Source organism: Tamandua tetradactyla, chromosome 16 (genome assembly GCF_023851605.1).
Source record: "Tamandua tetradactyla isolate mTamTet1 chromosome 16, mTamTet1.pri, whole genome shotgun sequence".
Classification (NCBI taxonomy): Eukaryota; Metazoa; Chordata; class Mammalia; order Pilosa; family Myrmecophagidae; genus Tamandua; species Tamandua tetradactyla.
In genome coordinates, this window is record NC_135342.1 from 50,863,027 (window position 1) to 50,889,896 (window position 26,870).

Sequence of the window (26,870 nt, forward strand, 5' to 3'; positions counted from 1 at the left end):
CTCACTGCTGCCTGTTCATTTTTTCATTTTCATTGAAAATGAAGAAGGGACTCTCAGACTCCTACCACACAAACACTACTCTCTAGAATGCTGCTTTGGGAGATACCAAATTTCTTATTTATGGACTACCAAATCAAGCACGTTAAATAAGACATAATTCAAGTGAAAAGTATAATTAATGTATTTTTTTTCCTCAGAGATAAAAGCCTGGTGCCTAAACAATGTAACACATTTGTATAAACATCATTATTACTCTGGGGTCACTGAAGCAAGGAAAGGGGTTCAAAAAAATTAGTCTCAATTCCACCGTTTGTACACAAGGAAACTATGATTCATGAAGGTGATATAATTTTCCATCAACTCCTACTGTAATGTTGTACCAGAAAGCCACTAGCAGAACAGGGACTGGACGCCAGGTCATTCCCTACCAGTTCAGAATGGGTTTTGTGGCACCATGATGCCACCTTATTTCAATCACTGTCACCTTGATCTAAACCAAGTCCCTAGGAAATTTGTCCATGTTTTCTCCCACGTTACTCTTTAATGGAACCTATTATATCCTACCTGCAAGAAACTAACAATTAGCACATACACAGAATCCTCAGTTTTAAAGGTGAAACCTGTTCAATCATACTAGTGAGGCTATTTCACATATGTGAAAAATCCAAATAAGCTTCCTGACAAAGGAAAAAAATGGTAGGGTGTCTCTATTAACCTTTCCTTTCAGTCATTCATTCATTAATTTATTCAAACATTTATTGCCCCGTTCTATGCTGTACCTATGGGGTAGGTCTCATTAAGAACACAGGAGAGATACTAAACATTTCCTTTCAAAACTCCGAAACCAATTTTTCCCCTAGATGAGGTTTATTTCATCATTCATCTGTCTCAGGGTCTAAGTCCACAAGGTAAGAATACCCTGGCGCTGACTATCAGGATTTATGCCTTCAGTTAATCTTAAACGATATGGACTTCTTATTGCATGCAACATATCCCCCACAAATTGCAGCCATTTATTCAGAGACACAGGAGTATCAGTGTTGAAAGGGGCCTTAGAAATCACCAAGCAGACTCATTCCATGTATCTGTGACACTTCACAAATTTCTCTCAAAGTACAAAGGATATTCTGTATTCTTTCAGTTCTTTTAGTTCTTCTTCTCTTCGTTGCTTTTCTATTAGTTCCTGCTGCCGAGAAACCTCATCAAGGAAGTTGGTTTCATCTTCATCTAAGCCTCTTACCATGTTTTCTGAGGAAATAATTAAGCAAGGAACATTTAGAAGTCTAAAGGAAAAATATAGCCAAATAAGATTTTCCTTTTTTTAGTAATAAACAGAAGATCCATCAGGGAATTAGAAGAAAGAACTGGTAAACACCATGGCTTTTGGATAGATAAGATGGCATAAAACCAAGTCATTCTCATGATTATAAGATATTAGCATAGAATTAAAATGGGTATCTTGAGCTCTAAAAAAAAATATTTCAATGTGGTATAGAAGGCAGAAAGCTGTCTCCTTTCTATAGAATGAGCATCTGAAGACTAGACAAGACAATTCCATGGCTAGTTAGAAAAAGTATTGCATGAGGCAAAAGTGCATCAGAGGGGCCCTGCAGAGTCCTTTGGACTCTATTTTCTGAGGCTTACTGAATTTGAACTGCTCCTCATATTCCTGCTGCTTCCTGTCTTTCTGTTCCTGCAGTCTTTCATATAGAGATCGAGGGTCATAAACCTCTTCTGGACATTCTGAAAGGAAGAAGAGGGGAGAGAAAGAGAGAAGGAAAAAAAAAATACATACTTTAGAATTTCTGCATTATTTTGGGACCATGGGATTTTAAAGATAAAGTCCAGTCTTCTCTACAGAATTGGAAGATAAGGATAACACAAAAATAGCACAAAGTCTATAGCTTCCCTTTGGACCTCAGAGAAGGGCCAGGGTTCTCAAAGCCAACTATCAATGTTGATAGGGCCCACTGCCTGGAACCGTTAACTGGATGAGGGCCAGATAAAAGCCTCCACAGCAACAGCATTCTCCGTTGTTCAGACCCTGGATCCGACACACTGACAGTCCACACAGGTATCCACAATGTACACATGCATAGATGGATAACCAGCAGAATCCCCTGGAAGGCAGTACAGCAGAGTGGGAAGGACAAAGACATGAGTATTCTGGTTCCACTCTCAGCTGTGGAGGCCATCCACTGGTTTCTTCACCCCTCTGACCCTCAGTTCCTCATCTCTAAAGTGAGGACATCAATACTTACTTTCCACGTCTGTAGTGAGGTTTAAAGATCATTATATTGAATGCCAAACCATAAGCTTATATACCTTCTGGATCCTCAGGTTTTCGAACTTTCTCCCATTCTTCTTGCCTCCTTTTGCGCCGTTCATCTAGTTCTGCCTCCGTCACAAATCTCTTTTTGATAACAAGGTTACCATCATCCCCTCCATCCATAATGGGACAGTCTACAAACAAGAAAAAAATTTCAAGTGAGAACTGTAATTAAGATTCTAAAGAGGAGAGCTCTGGGAAGATGGTAGAATAGGACAGGTCGGGTTCACCCTGCTCCAAGGAACAGTTAGAGAAGGAACGAGAAAGTAACTGAAACTTTCAACCTAGCAACCTAGCAATCCCAGGGTGTAAGTGACCTAGGAGGGTCTTCTACACCACAAAGGGAGGCCCTGACTGCAAAAACTGAAGAACTGAGAAGCAGAGAACCAGAGAATGTCTGGTTGGTGCAAACAGCCTAATGCGAAAGTCCTCAGGAGTGCACAGACAGGGAGACAGGGACCAGGAAGGAAGCCAAGCTGTGTTCCTTGAACCTGTTACCCTCACCGGTGCAGTATGCGATCTGCAACTCACTCCACACCCCGTGTACCTGAACCCTATCATCTGCCCACCACTCGCATGCTCCAAGCATCCCTGCTCTGCCCCAGCCCAACCCACCTCCCCAGCACAAGTACAGTCTCTCCTGGCACTTTCCAAGAAACCACCTCTTCCTCCCTGGCCAATGCAGGCTGGTGCCAGCTCATAAAGGCTGTGGGCACTCACCTTCACACTCAGGCTACACCTGACCCTAGCCTATACAGTCACGCAACCCCACCCTGCCCCCCTGAGCTCTGTGCATGTGTACATCAATTTACAGCCGTCCCAGATCCACGCATATGCACGGCCACCAGTCACACCCCCAGCTTTAGGCAAGCGCTGACCTGCACAGCTGGGCCACATCCACTCCTAGTCCAAAAAGGCGCAACCCCAGTCCACTGCCCCTGAGCCCTGCGCATGTGCACACAAAGGCCCCACACCATGTAACAATACACACCAGGGCACCACTTCCCAGACCTATGCACAAACACAGCCATATCCTCGCTGCTTCTGGGAACCCACACATTCATACATTGACTTTTTGACCCCTGCACCCCAACCCCCTGCCCCACAAATGTGCACACTTGCGCCACTCTCCAGGCACAAGCGCCCTGCACCCACACCTGGCAGATGCTCACAGGCAAATCTGTGCTACATAGCCACCACAGATTGCACATGCGTATACATCTGCTCGAACCCTTCTACACCTGCATACCTGCGCCAGGGTACCACCCAACCAGTGCCACCACCACCACGTCCCACAACCCTGGTCCCACATCCACATCCAGGGTCCACTGGACCACTTCCTCTGCACAAGAACACACCCGCACCCTACTTCCCATGGTGCCCTGACCTCTGTGCCACCTACCATACCCTATACCCTGATATCCACGATCCCCACATGCCCACGCACCCACCATATCCTACCTACACACTAGCCCCCATACATCCATACACCCTCCCCATCCACCTCCCACTGCACTCTACTTATGTGTCCCCCATGCTGCACCCTGCTCCTGTGCTCCGAAGTCTGCCTGAGCTGCACCTGATACCATCAGCTCCTGCATTGCACCTCCACAACCCCATGACCCACACCCCATGCTCACAGGCACCAGTGTAGTATCCCTGCTCTGTGCCTATACCTGAGCTGCAACACATCACCGCACTGTTGTGCCCCACCCCAAGCCCCACATCCTGCTCCACATCCATCCCACAACACAAAGTTTTAGACTACTAAAGGAAATCAACTTACAAAGTAAACCTATCAAGATATTTACATGTCTCAAAGACAACAGAAAACCACTAAGCATATCATAATTTAAGCAGACATAACCCAGCCTAATGACTTAATTAAAACACCAGAAGAGACACAGACTTTGGAACAACTAATCAAAACATATTCAAGCAGCTCTACTAAACAAAATAAATAGGATGGCTAATGATACAAAGAGACTGAGAAGACACCAAAAGAGCTTAAAGAGGAATTTGAAAAAATAAATAGAAAAATAGCAGATCTCACAGAGATTAAAGATGCTGCAGACCAAATAAAAAATATACTAGAGGACAGGCAACGGTGGCTCAGTGGCAGAGTTCTCGCGTGCCATGCCAGAGACCTGGGTTCATTTCCTGGTGCCTGCCTATGTAAAAAAAAATTTTGTTTAATTTTTAAAATTTAAAAAAAAAGAAAATATATACTAGAGACACACAAAAGCAGATCCGAAGAGGCGGAAGAAAGAATAAGCAAACTAGAGGACAGGACAACAAATTTTGAACACTCAAAACAGCAAATGGCAAAAAAGATGGAAAATTTTTAATTGGATCTCAGAGAAATGATGGACACACAAATATAAGAATCACTGGTATCCCAGAAGAAGAAGACAAGACTAAAGGGCTAGAAAGATTAGTTGAGGATATAATGGGGGAAATTTCTTAACCCTTATAAAGGACATAAATAGGCAAGTCAAAGAAGCTCAATGAACTCCAAATACAATAAATCCAAATAGGCCTTCCCCAAGACACATACTAATCAGTCTGTCAAATGTTGAAGAGAAGTAGAAAATCCTGAAAGGGGCAAGAGAAAAACAATCTACTACATACAAGGGAAACCACATAAGACTGAGTTTAGACTCAACTGGCACTATGGAGGCAAGAAAGCAGTGGTATGATATATTTAACATACTGAAAGGGAAAGACTTCCAGCCAAGTATTCTATAACGAGCCAAATTGTCCTTCAAAACTGAGGGAGAGATTAAAATTTTCGGACAAACAAATTCTGAAAGAACCTGTCAACAAGAGACTGGCCCTACAAGAAATACTAAAGGGAGTTCTGCCAGTTGAAAAAAGACAAGAGAGGCGGGTCTGAATAACAGTTGCCACATTCAAATTTCATATGTTATAACACCCTGTGATTTGGGCTCAAGTTCCACTTGTACAGCTGCCTGCCTTCACGTATAAATGGGAATAGGGCATAGCGTTTAAGTCCCCAGTGCAGGAGAAAACGATCAGTTTATATCTGAAGAGACAAACTTGCTGTCATAGTGCCTCCTGAGAACCAAAACTCCTATATCATTTTAGCAGCCAAACCGCTCTGCTCAATATTCAAAGAACATGTTGAACAGTCACTGATAGCAAATGAGGTAAATGCAAATAAGAAAAGAAGAATCATCAGTAAAAAGCACCTCAAATCCTATCTCTGCAAAGAAAGGCAAAAAAAAAAAAACCCTGCTTTCTGAATATACCTGGACCACATGTCATTCTTAGTATATGGGTGTAAATTAATTGTATTTAAGTGGAAGATGAGCTTAAAAAATATGGACTAATGACTTAGTAATAAATTGGTCATAACCCTACTAGAGTGGTACAATATCACTTACAAGTTCCTTTCCACTTTTTATTTAGTGTATTGTGTGCTTCTGCTATGCTAATGCATCCCACTAATACTCAGCCTGGCACCTAACAGGTACTCAGTAAATGCTGATATGTGAATGAATATTTTAATTGACTTTTATTTATGAATCTTAAAAAAATCCATGTAAAAAATTAAGTTCTTTCAGGAAAGGGAGATTACATTCATTTTGGCATGTATAAAAGAGAATACTATAAAAAGTAAATGTTTGAAGAATGGAATATGGGTCTTTTTAAGGGTAGATTTAAAAACTTGAAAATTGGGCAGGCCACGGTGGCTCAGCAGGCAGAGTTCTCGTCTGCCATGCCAGTGACCCAGGTTTGTTTCCCGATGCCTGCCCATGCAAAAAAAACTTGAAAATGACATATCACTCCACTAGTTTAGAAAGATAAGCCAAAGATATTTTGGTGCTACTCACTCCTGGCAATCAGAAACAATTTTCTACTGAATTATATTATAGGTGCAAGTATGTAATACTTTGCAAAAATTTGGGAAAATAAAAGGGACTCCTCCATTAATGACAAAAACAAAAAACAAAAAACAGAGAGGGAGGTCTGGAGGAAGGAACAGAATTGAAGAGTACCAGTAAGGGTAACTCAAAGAATAAAAAGAGAAAGAAGTAAACAATCGAAACAAAGGGAATCCAGAATAAGGATGAAGGCCTTTAATCCCTGTATAGCTTAATGAAATGCTTGGATACATCCTAGAATATATTAAGTAGATAATCAAAAAATATTGACAAAGTCCCTTGAGGAATGGGAGAAAAAATATGGAACCATTAAACTTTACCACCAGGGAAACCCCTGATACTGTGTCAAACAATGGGGACACCCAAATCAATAGGCCAAGCCTTTGACCTTGAGGCTTACTTTTATGAAGTTTATGGATATAGCGGAGAAGCTTAGCCTACCTATAGGTATGCCTAAGAGTTATTTCTGGAGAACCTCTTTTGTTGCTCAGACGTGCCCCTCACTCACTCTAAGCCCAACCCTGTAAATGAAATCACTGCCCTCTCCCCTACATTGGACATGACATCCAGGGGTCAAAGTCTCCCTGGCAGCATAGGAGATGACTCCCAGGGATGAGTCCAGTCCTGGCGCCGTGGGATCAATTATTCCATTCTGACCAAAATGGGGAAAAGAAGTGTAAGAAATAAGGCATCAATGGCTGAGAGAGTTCAAATAGAGTTACGAGGCTACTCAGGACGTCACTATTACCGCAAGCTTCAGTTAGACATTGCTACCTATTATAACTTGCCAAACCCCAACCAAACACATTCCTGCCAAAAAAAAAAAGAACACCTAGGGCAATCTATAAGATTCTACAAAGATTCCATGCACAAGGGTAACTTTCCAGAAGCCTACAACCTCCAGATGGGTCCCTGGACTAGATAAGTCCTGAAACCTAGAGTGGCCAGCCTCACCAGAACATCAACGAGTTCAATCTTCCAACCCCATGTTATTGACAAACCCCTTCCTACATGAAAAAGGGAGAATGGGCATAGCCCAAAAACCCTTAAAGAACGGGATAGAAAAATCAAAGTTGATGGTGGACTTATACAGAGAAGGTAGGGTTTAATAAACGAGTATGATTGCTGAATCATTATATTGATATTTCTTTTAGTCTCCAGTATCTTAGACCAGCTAAAAGTAAAAAATCCAAAATTGTGGAATAGTAACCCATACCAAACTCTGAAATCTGTTCTACAACTAATTGTGATACCACGCTTTGAAATATATTGCTATTTTTTAAATTAAAAAAAAAAATCTAAAGACAAACTAGGAGATGCAGTTTTGTTTCACCCAGCAACAGGCTGCCTCCAACCCTGAATGGAAGAAATCCTCAAACAGTTTAATTTATACATTGTTAATGAGAGCACATCATTATATACATATTTTTTTCACATGGGCAGGCACCAGGAATCGAACCCGGGTCTCCGGCATGGTAGGTGAGAACTCTGCCTGCTGAGCCATGGTTGCCTGCCCATATCATTCATTATTTTTTACATAATGTATCAGGTAGTTTTATTAACACCTATGTTATCTACAAAGTCAGCAAAAGATGACTTCAAATAATTCTCTTTACATGATGTTCCATTGTAAATCTCACATTACAGATATCTGTCTGTCTGTCTAATCTAGACAAATTGGACTACTGGATACCTCATTCTTTTCCCAGATCTCATTCTCCATAGTTCTTTTTTGAAATTTGTGTTTCAGGGACATTACACTACTTTGGTCTGCCAATTTTTACTTCCAAGTAGATTCAGGATAGAGAAACTCAGGTAGTCAGGTAGCCTTAGAAACTACACTCAGTCTGCACAACAGGAAAATAAGTTTAAAGGCAAACACATCATGAAGAAAGTAAGACTAGAAGAACCCAGATCTCTCAACTTCCAGTTCAATGTACTTTCCCCTAAACTGACTTCTCAATCTCTTTACTTACTTCCTCCCTGTAAACTCCATGTCTTTGCAACTTAAGATTCTATCTTAAATCTTCTCTTTTCATTCCCACAATGACCTCAAACACTTTATGTATATCTCAATGCCAAAGAATCCCAAATCTATATACTTCTAACTATCCTCTTTCCTTTTGAAAAACTATGGAATTAACCCTCTACTCAAACATGCTGTTATTCACAGGATTACACCCTAAGAAGGAAGCACATATGCTACAATATGAGCACATCAACCCAATGCTCACTCTAAGATGACCCCTAATAACAAAGATAATAAGTTTCTACTGCCAGCATAAAAATAAAGTAGCTAAATGAACTCTTGCTAAATACTTTATGTATATTATCTGATTTATAACCACACTGATCCTATGGGAGATTGTTTCTTTACAGATGAAGAAGTTGAAGCTCAGAGAAGTCACTTGTCCAAGGTGACACAGGGAGTGAATGGTGGAGTGAAGACTCAAATCCAGGTCTGACATAAAAATGCATACTCTTACCCACTTCACAATATCCCTCCCTGGAAACCCTAAATCTTAATAAAAAACACGGATATATCAAATTCAGCATTCTTTCTACATCAAATTTTAGCACTGAGAGTGTTCATGCAACATTTTTATTTAAAGACAAACTTGGAAGCTGAGAAAATAAACCCAAACTTTCAGAACAATCTCAGTCTAAATCCAACTGTTGCTGAGGTTTAGTTAAATGTAACAAGGGAAAATTTTCAAAATTACTAAAAAGAAAGCTAAATAACTGACAGAAACTGCTACTTCCACCTAAAGCCCACAACATGCACACTTCAATTTAGCATGTCTCCAACCAAAAGTCTATCACAGAAACAGAACTGTTCAGTCTTCTTAACCATGCCAACAATTCCTTAAATTCTGCTAAATTACCTCTGATGAAACAGAGCCAGCATTTTCTTAAAAGTCTCCGACAGATAATGTTCCAGAAACCTACATCCTCCTAGGTGGGTCCCCAGTCCAGGTAAGTCCTGAAATGTAGAGGGGCCAGTTTCTCTAGAATATCAACTAGTTCCATCCCCCTATCCCATATTATTGACGGCCCCTTCCAACAAGGAAAAGTTAGAATGGCGATAGCCCAAATACCCCTAAAGAGTGGAAGAAAGATCAAAGGTGATGGTGGACTTATACAGAGAAGAAAGGGTTTAACAAATGAGTATGACTCCTGAATCGTAATATTGATACTTCTTTTAGTCTCCAGTGTCTTAGAGCAGCCAGAAGGAAAAACCTAAAATTGTGGAACTGTAACCCAAACCAAACTCTGAAATTTGTTCTTTAACCAACTGTTGTGGTGTGCTTTGAAATGTATTGTTTTGTATATATGTTATTTTTCACAATAAAAATTTTTTTAAAAGTCTCCGACAGAGAAAATGGGAACTATTTTAATGGGTGGTAGAGATATACTAGACCCTCATTCTCGTTTCCTATCCTCTATTAACTGTAGCTCTCTTCTTTTACCTTGTATTAGCTGTTTTTTTTTCTTTACCCCTATTTCCTTATAAATAATTCAAAGTGGGACTTGCCCTTATAGTTCTCCTCATCTAATTCTCCATCCAGCATCTGAATCCAACATACACACCCGGGAGAAGGTCATCCAGCCCATATATGAAAACCTCATCATGGACCACTGCACTCCCCGCCCAGGGAGCCCAACTCCTGCTTTGAGCAGATCTGCCTGTTCTTCCTTCAACTGAGCTGAAATCTGTCTCCCTATAAATTCTACACATGGGTTCAATCCATTGGGACCACACAAAAGGAGTCAAATCCCTTTTTCAATACGACAATGCTTCAGTTATTTGAAAACAACTCTCATGTTCCTTATAAATTGTTGCTATTCTGGGTCAAACAACTCTAGCTCCTTTAATCTTACAAAATGGAGAAAAACTAGTATCTTTAAGCCATGAATTTATGAGACCATATATAATATAAACTCGGGAAATAAATATTACGGTGTGGCAATGACACTGGCATTTTATTAAATGTATCTCTTCATTCTCATTGTACATTTTCTTAATGAAGATAATATATTTTTTAATACTGAAAAATTCTGCCAGTAGGTCAAAATAAAACCTAGAATCTTACAGGTTTCCATGTAAATAAGAATTTAAGGACCCTAAGATTTATTCTTCTACCTCAAAAGTAGAAAGCAAAATCATTTATTTTCATGGCCTACTGAGTTTTTGGGAAAAGAAACTACCCTTCCTTTAACAAAGATCCCTGAAACTCAAGAGACTTCTTCTCACAAATGCTCCAGAATCCCTATGAGCAAGGCTTTAATTTGAAATAGAAACTCTGGAAGAATAGGAAACTTCCCAACATTATTCAATCACTTTGAGAAAAGACAAGTTTATGAGATTCCAAGAAATTCTCACTCTCCTTTTCATCAGTTTTTTCCTATTAAGTGTAAGAATTCAACTTCTTCTCAAATGGGTTTAGTCTGAGCTACAATAATCTTTCACACACAGGTAGAAAACCAGAAATCACAATGTGTTAGTAAAAGTAGAAATAAAGCAGAAACACATTAAAAGAAAATTAAAGACAATAGCTTCAGAATCTGACAAACTCCATTTCTCATTAACAATCAATGGGATGGCTTCCAGAAAAAAACTCAATCAAAGCTAATGTACATTTACCAATTCACCTCTTTAAAGCCAATATCATAATTCTGACATTCACTTGATCCCAAAATAAACCAATCTAAATGGCTACACAAGATTATAGTAAATTTTGTGAGATCAAAAGGGACAAGACTAAACTATGGACTGCTTTATCTATCTCTTTTTTCAATCTGTAGGTCCTCATTCCCTGACACTTCAACTGCTGTTCTCTCCTTGCCTCCAAGGCACTCACTGGTCCTCTGGATAGCTAATTAATTTGGCCATCTTCCATATTAGGAGAGGTCAAAAACAGGGACAGAAAATGTTCTTGAACAAGTGGCCATACTCCTGAGTATTCTGGACAATATTCAAAATATTCCTTCTCCAGAAATATTCAGGTCTTTTCAAAACTTCACTGTCAAACAAACTGACCAACTGCTGGTAAATAAACTTCAGACACTTTGCTGTACAATCTAATCTAATTCAACTAATATATAACAACTACCTTCTGACATAGTCTCCTCTTTAAGAGGGAATACAGGTAATGATTATGTGGACACTGAAATTAAGAGACCTTGGTACAAAACCTGGTTCAGCAATGTTCTAGTTTGCTAGCTGCAGGAATGCAATAAAAAGGGGAATTTAATAAATTGCTAGTTTACAGTTCTAAGGCCGAGAAATTGTCCCAATTAAAACAAATCTATAGAAATGTCCAATCTAAGGCACCCAGGGAAGCAAGGTTCCTGGTTCAAGAAGGCCAGTGAAGTTCAGTTTCTCTCTCACATGCAAAGGCACATGGCCAACATGGTCAGGGGCTCTCTCTCTCTCTCTCTCATCTGCTAGCTTCCTCTCTTTTCTGTTTTATGAAGCTCCTGGGAAGGCGTTTTCCTTCCTCATCTCCAAAGTGCTGGCGGGTGGGCTCTCTGCTTTGCGGTGCTGCAGCATTCTCTGCTCTCTCTGAATCTCCAGCTTTCTCTAAAATGTTTTCTCTTTTATAGGATTCCCATAAACTAATTAAGACCCACCCAAATGGATGGAGACATATCTCCACCTAATCCAGTTTAACAACTACTCCTGATGGAATCACATCTCCAGGAAGATGGTCTAATTATAGTCTCAAACACACAGCACTGAATAGGGATTAGAAGAAACGGTTGCCTTTACAAACTGGGACTAGGAAAAACATGGCTTTTCTAGGGTACATAAATCATTTCAAACCAGCACATTCCACCCTCTGGAATTCCACCCATAAAAGACATGTCTTTCCATATACAAAATATACTCATCCCATAACAATATCAAAGAACCTTAAACCATCAGTAACATTACAAATACAATACAAAATTAAAAACAGTACAAAATCATCTCAAAGTTAGTTACAGCCACGGTCTGTCCTAAAGCAAGGTTCTTCTCGGCTCTGGACCTGAAGAAACTCAAAACAAGTTATTTGTTGCCAACATACAAAGGAGGAACAGTGACGGGATACATATACTCATTTCCATAGGGAGGAAGGAACACAGGGGTCACCAGACTCAAGCCATTTCAAAAATCCACAGGGCAAAGTTCTTAAGATTTCAAAGCCTGAGAGATATTTATCTTCGGGGCTTCTAAAAGTGGCAGTCCCATCCCTTTCCAAAGGTCTATGCAAAGGCCTGCCTCTCTCTAAATGCAACCTTGGGGTATATTGGGGAGACCAGCTTTTTCTTGGCTCCACCCCCTCCAAGGATTGGGGCTGCACCTGGGCTCTCCGTCATTTCCAGGACACACATTCAAACTTTTCATGTGGTGGCTGCCAGGCTCTCCCCAAACCCCAAGGAATGTGCTTCACCCTATCCAAGGCCTGAGGTGGTATGACTCCTCCACTTCAAGGAGGTGGAAGGCCCATTCTCTGCCTCTGGGACAAACTCACACTCTCCACAGGCTTGGGTAGGTCCGCTCTCTTAGGCCGAGGCTACCTGACTTCAGACCCCGGCTTCCATGGTTTTGTCTCTGAAGTTATTTTTCCTCCAATGTGTCCTTTCTCTGAACCCCCCCAGTCTAGACTGGCAGTGGCTCTGTTTATACAGGTCCCACAGCACTCTCGTTGGCTTTCTATGCAGTAGCCTTAGGTCATGCCCATCAGACCTAAGGAGCCTGCACAAAGCCTTCCTGGATAACTTCATGTCCAATCCTGGCTTTCTCTGAAATGGATGGCTGGCTCCACATTTGGTCAAATCTTCACGTGGGGCACTATTCTCTGGGGTCTCCCTTCCTGGAAGCCCAGAGTTTTTCAGAACCTGAATTTCTGGTTTCTTTGTAACCAAGAGCTCAGTTTTCAGCTTATTTCTTTCCTGTCGCATTTCACTATAAACTGTGAGGAGAAACCAGGCTGCACTTTTCAACATTTAATTTGGAGATCTCTTCTGCTGAATATCCAAGTTCATGGCTTATAAAATCTGCCTTCCAGCCAAAGCCACTAGTCAATTTTGCCAGATTATCTGCCTTTTTTAAAACAAGGCTCGCCTTTCTTCCAGTCTCAATAATACATGCCTCATTTCCGTCTAGAGCTTCATCACAGGTCCACATTTCTCCCAAGTCTCTTCAAAGCATTCTAGGCCTTCTCTATCAGCCTTCTCACAACTCCTCCAGATTCTTCCCCTTATCCATCTAAAAGCCATTCCAACATGTTTGGTATCTGCAAATTACAGCGGCACCCCACTCTCAGTACCAAAATCTGTTCTAGTTTGCTAGCTGCCGGAATGCAATACACCAGAAACAGAATGGCTTTTAAAAAGGGGAATTTAATAAGTTACTAGTTAACAGTTCTAAGGCTGAGAAAATGTCCCAATTAAAACAAATCTATAGAAATGTCCAATCTAAGGTATCCAGGGAAAGATACCTTGGTTCAAGAAGGCCGATGAAGTTCAGGGTTTCTCTCTCAAGTGAGAAGGCACATGGTGAACACAGGGTTTCTCTCTTGGCTGGAAGGGCATATGGCAAACACGGCGTTAGTAAACTTTCTCTCCTGGTTTCCAGTTTCATGAAGCTCCCCAGGAGGCATTTCCCTTCTTCATCCCCAAAGGTCACTGGCTGGTGGACTCTCCGCTTCGTGGTGCTGCAGCATTCTCTACTTTCCCCGAATCTCTTCTGCTAAATATCCAAGTTCATGGCTTTTGAACTCTGCCTTCCAACCAAAGCCACTAGTCAATTTTGCCAGATTATCTGCTATTTTAAAATAAGGATCGCCTTCATTCCACTCTGCAATGATACATGCCTTATTTCTGTCTAGAGCCTGCTCAGATGTATCTTTAGAGCCCATGTTTCTACCAAGATTCTCTTCAAAGCATTCCAGAGTTTCTCTATCAAGCGCCTCACAACTCCTCCAGATTCTTCCCCTCATCCATTTTAAAAGCCGTTCTAACATGTTTGGTATTTGCAAACCGCAGCAGCACCCCACTCTCCAGTACCAAAATCTGTTCTAGTTTGCTAGCTGCCGGAATGCAATACACCAGAAACAGAAAGGCTTTTAAAAAGGGGAATTTAATAAGTTACTAGTTAACAGTTCTAAGGCCGAGAAAATGTCCCAATTAAAACAAATCTATAGAAATGTCCAATCTAAGGTATCCAGGGAAAGACACCTTGGTTCAAGAAGGCCGATGAAGTTCAGGGTTTCTCTCTCAAGTGAGAAGGCACATGGCAAACACAGGGTTTCTCTCTTGGCTGGAAGGGCACATAGCAAACATGGCATCATCTGCTAGCTTCTTCTCCTGGCTTCCTGTTTCATGAAGCTCCCCAGGAGGCATTTTCCTTCTTCTTCTCCAAAGTGCTAACTGGTGGACTCTCTGCTCTCTCTGAATCTCCAGCTTTCTCCAAAATGTTTTCTCTTTTACAGGATTCCCATAAACTAATTAAGACCCACCTAAATGGGTGGAGACACATCTCCACCCAATCCAGCTTAACAATCACTCTTGATTGAGTCACATGTCCAGGGAGATGATCCAATTATAGTCTCAAACATACAGTACTGAATAGGGATTAGAAGAACAGCTGCCTTTACAAAATGGAATTAGGATTAAAACATGGCTTTTCTAGGGTACACAAATCATTTCAAACCAGCACAAGCCACTTATCAGTTGTATGACCTCAGGCAAGTCACTCTATTCCTCTGAGTCTTGGTTTCCTCATCCACAGATTACATTTACCAATGGGAATTAAAATACTACTTCATAACATAAAGGTTTTGTGAGGATAAACAACATAATTCACGTGAAGCACTGAGCACAGTGTTTGGCATGTGCTTAAAAATCCTTTGAAAGTTTGATGTAACTACAAAGCATTATGCTAAGCTCTGGACAGGCTATAGGAGTGAATTTAATTCTTCTACACTTAAGGAATGAGGGGAGAAATTAGTAAATGACATATACAACCATGACACTTTAAGTAGGAAAGGGATCCAATCAAACTGAGAAAAATTAGGAAAAGTTAATATACATACATATATATGATTCGGTTACTCTGCATTTTCCTTTAGTGTGGTTCTCTATTTCACTGTTTTACTTTATTAGTAGCTCAATTTAAATAAACTTAGCATGAACTCTGCATGTGCACCACTACAGAGGTCTATGGAGTGTGCAAAGAAATTAAAAAGTTAGTACTCTTACATTAGTTAATACCAGATTGTGTATATAATTAATCACCAAAGTGAATACTATTGTACAAGAGGCAGTGATGATGGACATAAATATGGATCAATTCAGCTTCCCAGGCTGAAACCTGGACATGTCCTTAGCCCCTTTTCCTCATTCCCTTAGATACTATCAATCACCAAGTTTTGTTGCTTCCATATAATAGTTACCTCCTTTTAATCAATGTCCTTTTTTTTGAGAGAGAGAGAGAACTGAAGAGTTTCTCCTTTAATCCCTTCTTTTCAGGGCCTCCCTCATCTTGTTGGGAGACTACTGTAATAGTTTTCAGTTAGTCTCCCTGCTTCTGTTCTAGCTCCCTTTCAATCCCTTCTCCCCAGTGTCAGTGAGTGATCTTTCTAAAAGGCAAGTCTATTACTCTTACTGTCTCACTTAAAATGTTTAATGAGTCCCCAGCATCTGTAAAAAAGATTATCCAACCTTGGTACTTTTGACATTTTAAGCCAGATAATTTTTGCTTAAAATACATACTGTCCTGTAGATTGTTTAGCAGTATACCTTGCCTATATTCACTAGATGCCAGTAGGACTTGTTCCACCCCAACCCTCATCCCTGCCCAGGGAAAATTAAAAATGTCTTCAGACACTGTCAAATGTCCTTCAGGAATTAAAATCACTCCACTGGGGACCACATTGCTAAAGTAAAGTCCATTTTCATTTTCATGTCCTTCTTGACCCAGTCTCATTTCTCCCCTATCTTTTCAACTTCATTCTTAGCAATTTTTCCATCATACTGCTGGAAAGCCATAATGAACTACCCACAACTCACTTTCTCACCTCTAACCTTGGTTTTGCCCAAGTTGTTCCCTCTGCCATGAATGCTCTTGCTTCATTTTTACCCAATACAAATTACTCCTCCACCTTCCTTTACTCAATTAAAAATTTCCTCCTTTGTGAAAATTTCCAAATCTTCCTAAAGTAGTAGTTAATATATACTTCCTTCTTCTGTGTACCCATGACAGTCATTCATAATTCTGCTTTAACACTTACCCATAGTGATAGATGAGTTTTTTATCATTTATGACTATCCCAACAGCTCTGTCTCTACAGTGCTTATTATTAGCACAGTGTCTGATATATATTGGATGTATAATAAACACCTGATGAATAAATGAACGATGAGGAGCATTCGAAGAATTTAAGCAGGGAAGACTGCCTTCACATGAATATATTCCTAGGTATTGGTAGCTATCATTTTATTAGCTTACTTAGCCATTAAACAAGTATTTGCTGAAGCTGCTATATCGCATAGGAAATTCTGTTCAAACACCATACAATTTGTTTGTGAAGTGGGAAACAAGGACCAAAAACTAAATCACTTTACTGTAACTGATATCATCTTTCAATAATAACTTGATATATACTGCCTAGCTAAACTTTTATCAGTCTCTTGTTTTTTCCATTTGCTAAAATACTTAAAAACAAAACACATTCAAGCAAATAAAAAACTTAAGGGTTTAGGGTTCTACCCATCAAGATCCACATAAGAATGAAGAGGATTTACACTGGAAATGTTTATTTTGTCCTGCGTTCAATTTGATAAAGAGTAAATGCTGCCAACTTTCCTTTACTGAAGATGACTCAAGTTTAATTACCAGGCTAAACATTACATTATTTAAAACAGGATGACTTAAGTTTTTCAAATAGGGGATTTGTACAAAACAAAAATCACATAAGAATTTCAAATTGGCACAAATAAAGAACATGGTTTTCAAATTTGCTTTGACAGGCAAGAAAACAAAGTTATTCTGTTTCAAGCCAGAGTAACTGTTAAACACTGCACTACTGTTTTTGTACCAAAAACTATGGTATTTAATTTCCAGCTTGGTGGGACAAAATGGGCTCAGTGTCTTATGTAACATACTACATTATATTACTGCTTCAAAAATAACTGCAATCCTTGACTTGAAAAATTATACCATTAAGCTAGTGCCATGATACAAGTTAATAAGATCTGGTTTCCTATGGAATTGAATTTTGTGATGGCAGACTACTTACTGTTTACATCACTGCCCACCATACCCTCCTAACTCTAAAATTAGACAGATTACACACGTAAAAATACACCAGGGGGATCAGATCTCTGTGCTATGGTGTCAAGCTTCACTTTGGGTAGCAAAAACAATTTTGACAATCCACTCTCCTTTTGTTAGTAAATACACTTAAACACTCCTCTTCCAATGTTTTTAACTTGCTGTTAAAGTCATTTAGGATTTCAAAACATAGGACAGACACTGAGAGGAATTTGCCATTTGGCAAACTCAAGTATATTCCAAATAGACTGCTTTCTGTGATAAGTCACTTTTACCAAGCTATAGTAATTTAGATCATGCCGACTTTTCCTAAAAAAAAAGACTTCTTCAGATACTGACAACCTCTAACAGAAAATTCTGTTAGCATTTACTATGATACAAAGCAATAATCTTTTAACAGAGGCCTATTTAACCTGCTGCAGTGGCAAAGGGGACCAAAGGAATCTAAAACAGAGTAGAGTATGAGCAATTTTATCTACATTTAAAATGTTTATTATAAAGAGTAATTTGTAATAACCTGGTTGCCTAGGAATCCAAGAAATGCATGCTATATAAGAAGTTAAAGGAAAAAAAAAGTTAAAGGAAAACATTTATCTTTCCATAACACAAGAGCAGTCTCACCATATGCGCATTTACCGTGAATTCATCTACACGCGCTGGAAGAAAAAAAGGGCATATTGGTTTCCCGTGCTGGTTCTCAGTTCTTTCCCTGTGCATCTCATAGTATAAACACTTTCCTCACTATGTCCGATTCTAATATTAGTTGTATTTTTTATACACTATGGCCCCTAAATGCAAACTACTTCATCTTAGGCTCAAAGGAAGAGATCTGTTCCAAAGCTGGAGGAAAACCCGGCCACATCAGAACTGGGCAGCACTAATATTCCTACATCTAACATGATGCCTCCCTAAGAAATTGTAGCGAGTAGCTTTGATTATACATTACGTTTGCCATCTGGGTTGCCTTTAAAACTAACCCCCACACCACCCCACACCCTCCACCCAAGTTTTTTGCAAGCTCAAGTTAAAAAAATAAGGTTAACTTATTCAGTATTTTTGTGAAGTAAATCTTTATAAACAACTTATTATGTGCAAGGAACAGTGCTAGGTACTAAACAGGCACTCTCTACTTTTCAGCAAATGAGGAATTTTCAGTAAAAGAGATAAGTTTAGCCCATGAAAATTTAAGGAAAAGAAGAACGAGCTTAAATGCCATAAAAAGGGTAGAAGCTAAGAACTAGGGAATTCTGACAAGGAACACTAGAAGGAAAGATTATGGAAGCTTAAAATTTGCTATCTCAGTGACTATGACATTGTACAATAAAAGTGGTAGAAGTTTTAGGTTATATGAAGAAAAATCATCTTTAACTCAGAGTGACAGAAGCCACAAATTTTACTTTCCAAAATCAGAACGGGGGGGGGGGGGGGGTTCATTTCGGGAAATAGGTAATTGAGACCAATCTTCCCTCTCTATGCTAAAAAAGCTGGAAGAAATTTTAAAAATAAGTCTTAACAAATAGAAAAGCTAACAAGAAAGTAAAGAATTATCAAGCCAAAGTCTAGGAGAAAGTGAAAACCAGAAATCAAGCCCTATGTTCAAAGCAATTTTCATTCTGAGAATTTCTCTGACCTGAAAGCTGCAGTTCTGCTGCCCCTGTGGAGCAAAAGAAACAAAGGCCACTTAGGATGTGGAGTCTGAAAAACATCCCCCCCCACACACAATCTATCTTAATCTGGTACCTCAAAGGGCTACACCGTCAAAGTAAAGGTAAACTAGAAAGTAAAACCACAGGAACAACACATAATGGAAACATATTCAAAGGAAATTCAGATGGTGGAATAAACACACACAGATTATAAAACCATGCTTACTATGTTTAAAGAGAAAAACCAAGCCTCAAAATTAATGGTGGGAAATTAGAAACTGTAAATGGTGGCTTATTGGCAGACTTCAAATAGAATTTCAGTTTCTGAAAAAGGTAATAATTGTACTTAAGATTTTTTTAATGGATAAGTTAAAAACAGATTAGACATAATTTAAGAGAGAATTAATGAAGATGAAATTATCCAGAATGTAGTAAGGAAAGATAAAAATGAGAGACTATGAGGCATAGAGGATAGAATAAGAAGGTCTGACATGTTTAATCAGTAAAGAAGAAAGAAGAGAGACTATGGAGTAGAAGCAATTATCTGAAGATAAAATGGCTGAGAATTTTCCAAAAATTCTCAAATTCAAGAAGCCTAATAAATACCAAACTGAACAAAAAGAAATCCATACCTGTATACATCATAGTGAAAATGCAGAAAATCAAACAGATTAAAAAAATAACATTCTATAATAAAGAGTTAAACATATATTTAAGAATGAAAACAATGTTCAAAAAGTGATCAATAGTGAGAACACACTGAACTTGCTTAATTTAGCTACTCAAAAGGCATAATTACACTATGACTGAGCATAAGGCTGAGCCATGCACTTAAATTACTTCATTGACCAGATACATGGTTTTCAATTTCTGAAGCAGCAGCTTGACCCCAATCAAACAAGATTTCTTGGAAAGTGAAAGTGAAGATGGCTAATGAGTTAAATGGCCTTGACATAATTCTTTCTTTCTTACAGCTATGAAGAACTTCCCAAAGGGATAAAGATATCAAGACTTAGGTTGAGAAAGATAATCAGGCAGCCTCTGCTTTCAGACCTTTACAAATTGTTAGCTCATCTCAAGCTCTCTTTGAAAGTCTATAAAAGCTGCCTTCATCTCAGCTCAATTTTTTATATTAAAAGGAGTCCACCCACTGAGCCTTCCTTTCAAGGATTTCAGCAGTGCCCTCCAAACCATTTTATGGCCTTTTTGTTAAAACATCAATAAGTCAAAAAGCTGCAGAGTCAACAAATCTTACTTCAAGGTTAATACACAAAGAGTTATTGGGGATTCTGCCAAGACTGCACTTGGCTTCCTGGGTCCCACTCCTCACCGAGTACTCATCCAAGATATCTGGGGGTGAGGGCCCAAGAACGTGTATTTTAAAAGGGCCGCAAAAGATTGTTTTCCACTTAAGTTGAAGAACCACTGCTATAAACGAATAGATATCTCCTTTATCTTTCCATTGTGTACTAACTTTCACCAACTCAACAGAGGACCTCAAACCAAGGCGCCCAATTCCTAGCCTTAGTTTCCTCGTATGCAAAACGGGTGCACCGGCTTTTTTTTCTATTAGAAGAAACTGCATTTGGTAGAGCACCTGGTACATAATAGATGTGTTTCCTATCTTGCACTTACTTACATTCTATGATTCGCCTATTTCCAACCAGGGGTCCCCGGATCTCCTAAGTAACCTAGAGCTGTCCCAAGCCCTTTGGAGTTGAGCCCGCTCCTTGCTTGGGGCCTGGGTGACCCCACCCAACAGAAATGGAAATGAGCCAGTTGAGAGGGCTAGAAAGGGGCCTGTCAGTCCCGGGCCCGCCTGAAAGGGTCGGGGAGCTTCTCTTACACGACCAGATGCTTTCCCAGAGGGCTCCCTCACCTCTACCCGCTGGGCTCACACCCGGCCACTGAGGACGGAGGTGGGCCCTAACCCTAACCTCAACTGCCGTACTCCCACTGCTCAGCGAACATGCTGAAGCCCAGGTTTCGCCGCCTGGCCGGGACACAGGCCGCACTCACCTACCCGCGCGCGGGAGGTGAGAGCTCCCTCACCTCAGCAGAGCCCACCCCAACCGCCACTGCCGAAGCCGCTCGCTGTCTAAAAAATAGAAAGGGAGGAAAAAAAAAAAAGAAAAGAAAGAAAGAAAATAGCCTTTGCTTTTGTATTCCTTTTGACCCTTCAGGGCTTCCTGTTCCTCACTGCCACAACAAAGTTCCGCCCCACTTCCGGCAGCGTAACCCAATCCGCAGCACTCTGCCTCCCCAAGAGACCGATGGAAATCCGTTGCCCCCAAAGCAAGCCGGAGAGACTTGATTGGGTCATTCGCACCTCAGCAAGAGGATTGGCCAGCTCATGCCTGGGGGGGCGGGCCGGGCCACCGGAGCACGTGACACAGCTTGTGAAAGATGATTGGCTATCATGGAGAGGGGTTGCCACCTAGGAAGGGGCGTTTCCTAGGGGACTGAGGGAGGGTCCGGGCGGTACGAAGCAGGGGTGGGCCCAGCGCGTAATGGCAGCGCCGTGGCCTCGCGTCCATCTTTACCGCTCTCTCGGACCTGTCACAAAGGAGTCGTGCGGCCGCCGCCCCCTCCCTCCGGTGATCACGGGAGCTGGAGAAAGTCAGTGCTGCAGCCCGGCCGCGCTACCCTGGGAAGCCCCTGGGGACGCGGGGGTGGGAGGGAGTCGGAGACCTGGGGACATCGGTGAGGGAGGGGAACAGCAGCCAGAGCCTGAGGCGCGGACTGGGACCGGGGAGGCTCTGGGAGAGGGTGGCATTGGATAAAGCCCAGGAAAGAGCCCGGAGGTTCTCCACCGAGGTCCCTGCAGTGGTCACCCTAAAGGGTCCTGGGAAAGAGTGTTCCCCCTTTGGAGGGTCTTGACCGGAGCAGGTTCTTGAGGGTCGTCCTTCTGAGGAGGCCGCTGCTAAAGAGGCCCAGGTGAGAGGCAGGTAGCTCCTGGGGAGGCTTCTGAAACCGGGATTCCCCCTCACGGGTGCCCAGAACGGAAGGGATACATGGGAAGTCGCTTTGGGAGGGTTTCCTTTTGTGGAGTTTATGGTTTAGGGGGCACAATTGGGAAACAGACCTTCCAACCCCCCCACCTCCAGTGAGACTTCGAAAAGACTTGGGATCGAGACACCTCAGAGAGGGGGAAGGAGATGAGAGCTGTAGCTAGCGGATTTTCCTACTCTGGAGGCCCGAGCTTTAAATTGGGCAAGGGCCTTGGGAAAGGGGGATTTCTGGTAGGCTCTGGGAAGAAGAACCCCCTTCCCCTTAGGAAAGCCCGAGTTAGGAATAGTGAGAGGGAAGAGGGAAAGGCAAGGTTCTTCCCTTTCTTTGCAGCCGGACTAGGTGTCCCAGAGACGGGATTCAGCTGTTTCTAGGCTTAGTGCGGGAGGAAGTCCATCCCATCAGCACCCTCTCCACGACTCTGGATTAGGCATTTTCCCAACCTGTTGCTTCAGTTCCCCAGTCTTTGGGAAGGTAGACGGGGCAAATAGGATACGCGGAGACCCCGCGGTCCTATCTTGGGCAGTGGTGTCGCTGTGTGAATGAGGTTGCTGTCCTTGTAGTGTTGTACTTTGGACTTCTAAGGGAAGTCTGTTGTCAATTGACTGAGGAAGAGCCCCGCAGTTTTCCAGTTCCCTCACCGACCATTTGCTTGTCCTTTGACAAGTGATTTAACCCCGGCCGGTCTTTTCTGGAAAATAAGTGAAACCATTTTCTAAATGGTAAAGCATTAAGTAAATACAAGGCATTGATATTAATACAGTTTTTGCTGATCACCTGGGAGCCACACTGTACTGCTGAAAGCTTCAAGGTTCGCAACTTCTTTTGTCATTTAATAATCAAAACCCAGGTTTGACTTTGGTGCTGGTAGAAGTTGGTACTATACCATAATCTTTTGCTTCAGTAAGTTTTTCCCTGATAGCTAAAACTTTCCTCCGAGTAATTTGATCTCAATGTTGCAAACCTCTTTTTTTTTTAATGTATTCAAGGCCTTTGGATATCTACTGGTAGTGGTTATCCCTCAGTTGTGATTTTGTTACTGAGACCACCTTCTATTTTTCTCCCTAAATATTATGTTTACTGTGGGCAGCCACAAACTATAGGTTATGAGGTATATTGGGGATCGATTTTTAAATTTCTCTTACATGATGGTTTTCTTTGTTTTCATTTCATAGAGAGTTTGTATCTCCTGGGATGACCTCTTGCTTTGCAGATCCCTCTATGAGGTTCCAAGATACTTGTTTCTGTGTGTGACATTAATGTTTGGCTAGTGGCAATTGTTAGAGCTGGTTCTTCAGATCTGAAGTAATTTCTTTTGTGATTTTTGAAGTAGTTGTTTTTTTTTAACCAAAAAACTGATCTGCATTTCCTGTTTTCCTAATTTTATTTTCCGTGGGTCTTTTAAAAACAAATTCTATGATGATTCTGTGAGCTTTCTGATATTCCAGATATATGTTGTCCTGATGTACTGAGATTGTCTTTCTGTGTCCTGCTCTTTGTTGTTATTTCTGTACCCTATGATTATTTTTAAGTTATTGATTATAGGAAGCGTTCCAGCATAAACTATGTGGAATTTTTATACTTTGTCAGAAAAATAACTTTTCATATACTAAATTGGCCACTTATCAAAGGGAAATTAAAATGTAGCATTTTGTATAATATTAAGTTATTCTATAATGAATAGAAGAAAAAAACTGAAGTATGTTTTAGCAAGAGTGTAACAGAGAAATCATTGTATTTGTGATGTACATTTACACCAATGTGATTCAACTGTATGAGCTTAATTCAATCTATCATGAATTAATAATATCATTATTAATAATAATATTATTAATTTTCCTAATAATGAAGTAATTTGAGTATAATGAAGTGAGAAGTCATTTTGTCACCTTCTTGGATACTCTAATATCTATATAGTTTGGAGAAATTATTAGGAATTCTTTAGAATGGTAATCTAACACTCTTGTAAATTGAAAATTTTCTGTTTTGTGGTGGATCCTTGTAAAGTAGGATGTGATAGTCACATGGTTGCTAAGGTAGGTGGAAAATGAATAGGCACCATAGATGGGAACCACAGTCAAACAAATGATGTATTACAGAAGAGCTGTGTGGGGATAGTGAATGAGCAATTGAGAGTGTCTCTTTAAACTTTTGACATTGTCAAGACATTTACCTTTGTGTTAGGATAAGTAGAAAATTGAGAAACCGAGTAATTACTCAGGAAGAAGTAAATGCCAGAATGGGCCACAACCTTTAGAAAAAGACTTGTACAACTCTCAGGAGTGCAAAAGAAGGAATATTTTTCCTTTGGTTATTCGGTAAGTCATCTTTTAAAATAGTTTTCTTTTCAACCTTATGATTAGAAAAAAAGAACGTTTGTTATCTTTCACTATTAGTGTCCATTCCAAAAGGGAATGTTTGCTGCTTAAATATGAAAAAATAGTAACTGTAAATAAATGTGTGATTGTATACAAGGTAAAATCAGGTTCACTTACCTTATAAATATGTGGTAGACTTATAGAGAAGATTCCCTTTTATACCTTTCTGAGGTTTTTAAAAGTAGAAATACGTTTGAGATAACAAGGAATTGATGCACCCCTTAAATATGTTAAGATATAAATTCTGTATGTAGCTTTCTTATTGCTCAAAATTACAGTTATCAACCATAATTTCTTGGATCTTATACACCTTAAATCAAAATTTTGAAATAACCTTCCTCAGCAAGTTTGTTATTACCTCAGATTTTAATAGTTTTTTTCTTACCCCTACTAACTCCTGAAAAATTAAGCTTCCTCCTCTGTGGTCCCTTAATGCAGTGATTTTCAAACTATGGTCCTACCCCATCCTTCCTCATAGGAAATGCAGCTCCTTTTTTATTGTTATTGCTTCATAGTTATTTGAACTTACATGTGACCAAGGACTACTTTCTAATAACCTGCCAAGTTAATTATTAAGGGTTGCTAAAATGTTATTCATTCATAAACAAAAACTGTCACATTAGAATTTACCAATATCTCTAATACCTTGTTCTCCCTAGAGGTTGATCCTTAGAAACTTAGTGCCAATGCAAAGCTCCTCATACTTCATATGCAGAAGGGGGTTCCCTGTAGTATTCAAGAAAGGTGCTTAATTTGGAGTGCATCATCCATGTTGTTTCAAATTGGTCTTCATTTCCATTGTGATTCCTCTTGTTTGTCTTTCATTAAAATTACCACTTAACCTCATATCTATCAGTTTAATTTATGGGGCTACCAGTTAAACTTTTACCATGTCGTTCAAGATGTTTGTATCAAAAATATTTTGGCTTATAGCTCAAGTCATGAACATGTTGCAGTGCAAGCATAGATCAACCATTCTCCTTTTGCTAATGCTGGTATATATACCCACATACATACAGTCACTTAAAAATTTGCTTGTACAGAGATACTTCAGTGTGATCAAGTTTCTTTTCCACTAGAAAAAATGGTAGAGTGAGAAACTTCCTTCTGGTGGACCTGAAGCTTTGTCCATAGGCCCTTTTAAAATTTTTTTTTTTTTTTTAGTTTATCTGTAGGCTTTTATCTATATGCTAAGTGTATTGTTCTTCATGCCTAACCTCAGCTTCTTTTGTGGAGAGCATGAAGGATCTTAATTTTTTTCATCTTTGCTTAGCGCATGGCATATAAGCATTGGGTACATGTTTATTGAATGACGATGTTTCCATTTTTCAAAGTGGTAAATATTTTGGAAACATTTTCTATTTTTACAGATTTTAGAAAAAAATTACTTAAAACATTTATTGAATGCCTACTGGATTCTAGATGAGCAATTCAATGTTTCCTTTTCAAGTAAATCTCATTAAGAAAGTGTAGTTATGCCCTCTACACATTGTGTATGCTTTTTGAAATAGCAAAGTGAAAAATCTCTTTCCTTCAGATTTGTGAATTATTTGTGTATTGAATAAGAGGGCTATATGATTTCCTGTTATTTGTTTGGTCTTCTGGTGGAAAAAAATCTCACACAGTATGGAGTGTTATATTTGTTTTACTCCTCTGTACTCCAGCCATCATTAGCGCTTACCTCAGTTCTTCCAATTTCCTTTTTGGGTCCAAGGCAAATTTTTCAATCCTTGAAACTTCAGGCAGGGATTTTGCACTTTTCCTTTCTTACTATTAAAATTGATACTTGACATTCCTTACTCTATCCCAGACCTCAATTTTATTTTTAGTACATTTTTAACTGCTAAAAGAATTTACTTTGTCTCCTTTGTACTATTTAATGTCAGGACTATATTCTATAAATTCTTTTGGCTCTAAGTCTCACTTGACCAAAGTTACCACTGCTACTGGGTTAAAAAGCTCTGAATATTGGAGGTGCAAGGGTTCAGTGGTAGAATTCTCGCGTGTCATGCGGGAGACACGGATTCAATTCCCAATCCATACACTTCCCAAAAAGCAAGCAAACAAGCAAAACAAACAACAAATAAAAATATTTCAACGAATGGTACTGCAATAACGGGATAATCACGTGGAAAAATAATGAAATGTGACACCCGCTATACAGCATACAAAAAAAAAAGCTGCGAATATTTTAGGGGAAGTGTTTTCCAGATACTCTCTCCCTAACAATTCAACCAGAAAAATTAGCTCCTTCATCCCCCTCCCCCAAAGTTGTGC

The 26,870-nt window shown here is 40.0% G+C and overlaps 2 protein-coding genes across 10 annotated transcripts in view; one reads left to right on the forward strand and one right to left on the reverse strand.

Annotated features, from left to right (window-relative positions):
* PSME3IP1 (proteasome activator subunit 3 interacting protein 1) overlaps nt 1-21,699 on the reverse strand; it is a 54,860-nt gene extending 33,161 nt beyond the window's left edge. Inside the window, exons 1-4 of one of the 9 annotated variants that reach the window (XM_077132519.1) lie at nt 21,536-21,699; nt 2,326-2,463; nt 1,645-1,743; nt 1,126-1,248 (exon numbers count right to left, since the gene is read on the reverse strand). In XM_077132519.1, the coding sequence (XP_076988634.1) occupies nt 1,126-1,248; nt 1,645-1,743; nt 2,326-2,452 (349 nt within the window). In that variant the 5' untranslated portion in view covers nt 2,453-2,463; nt 21,536-21,699. The other 8 variants (XM_077132518.1, XM_077132517.1, XM_077132516.1 and 5 more) reach the window with 8 other exon arrangements.
* Nucleotides 21,631-26,870, forward strand: part of RSPRY1 (ring finger and SPRY domain containing 1) — a 46,810-nt gene continuing 41,570 nt past the window's right edge. The window contains exon 1 of the mRNA XM_077132526.1: nt 21,631-22,143. The gene's annotated coding sequence lies outside the window, so the exon portion shown is untranslated. The remainder of the gene's footprint in view (nt 22,144-26,870) is intronic.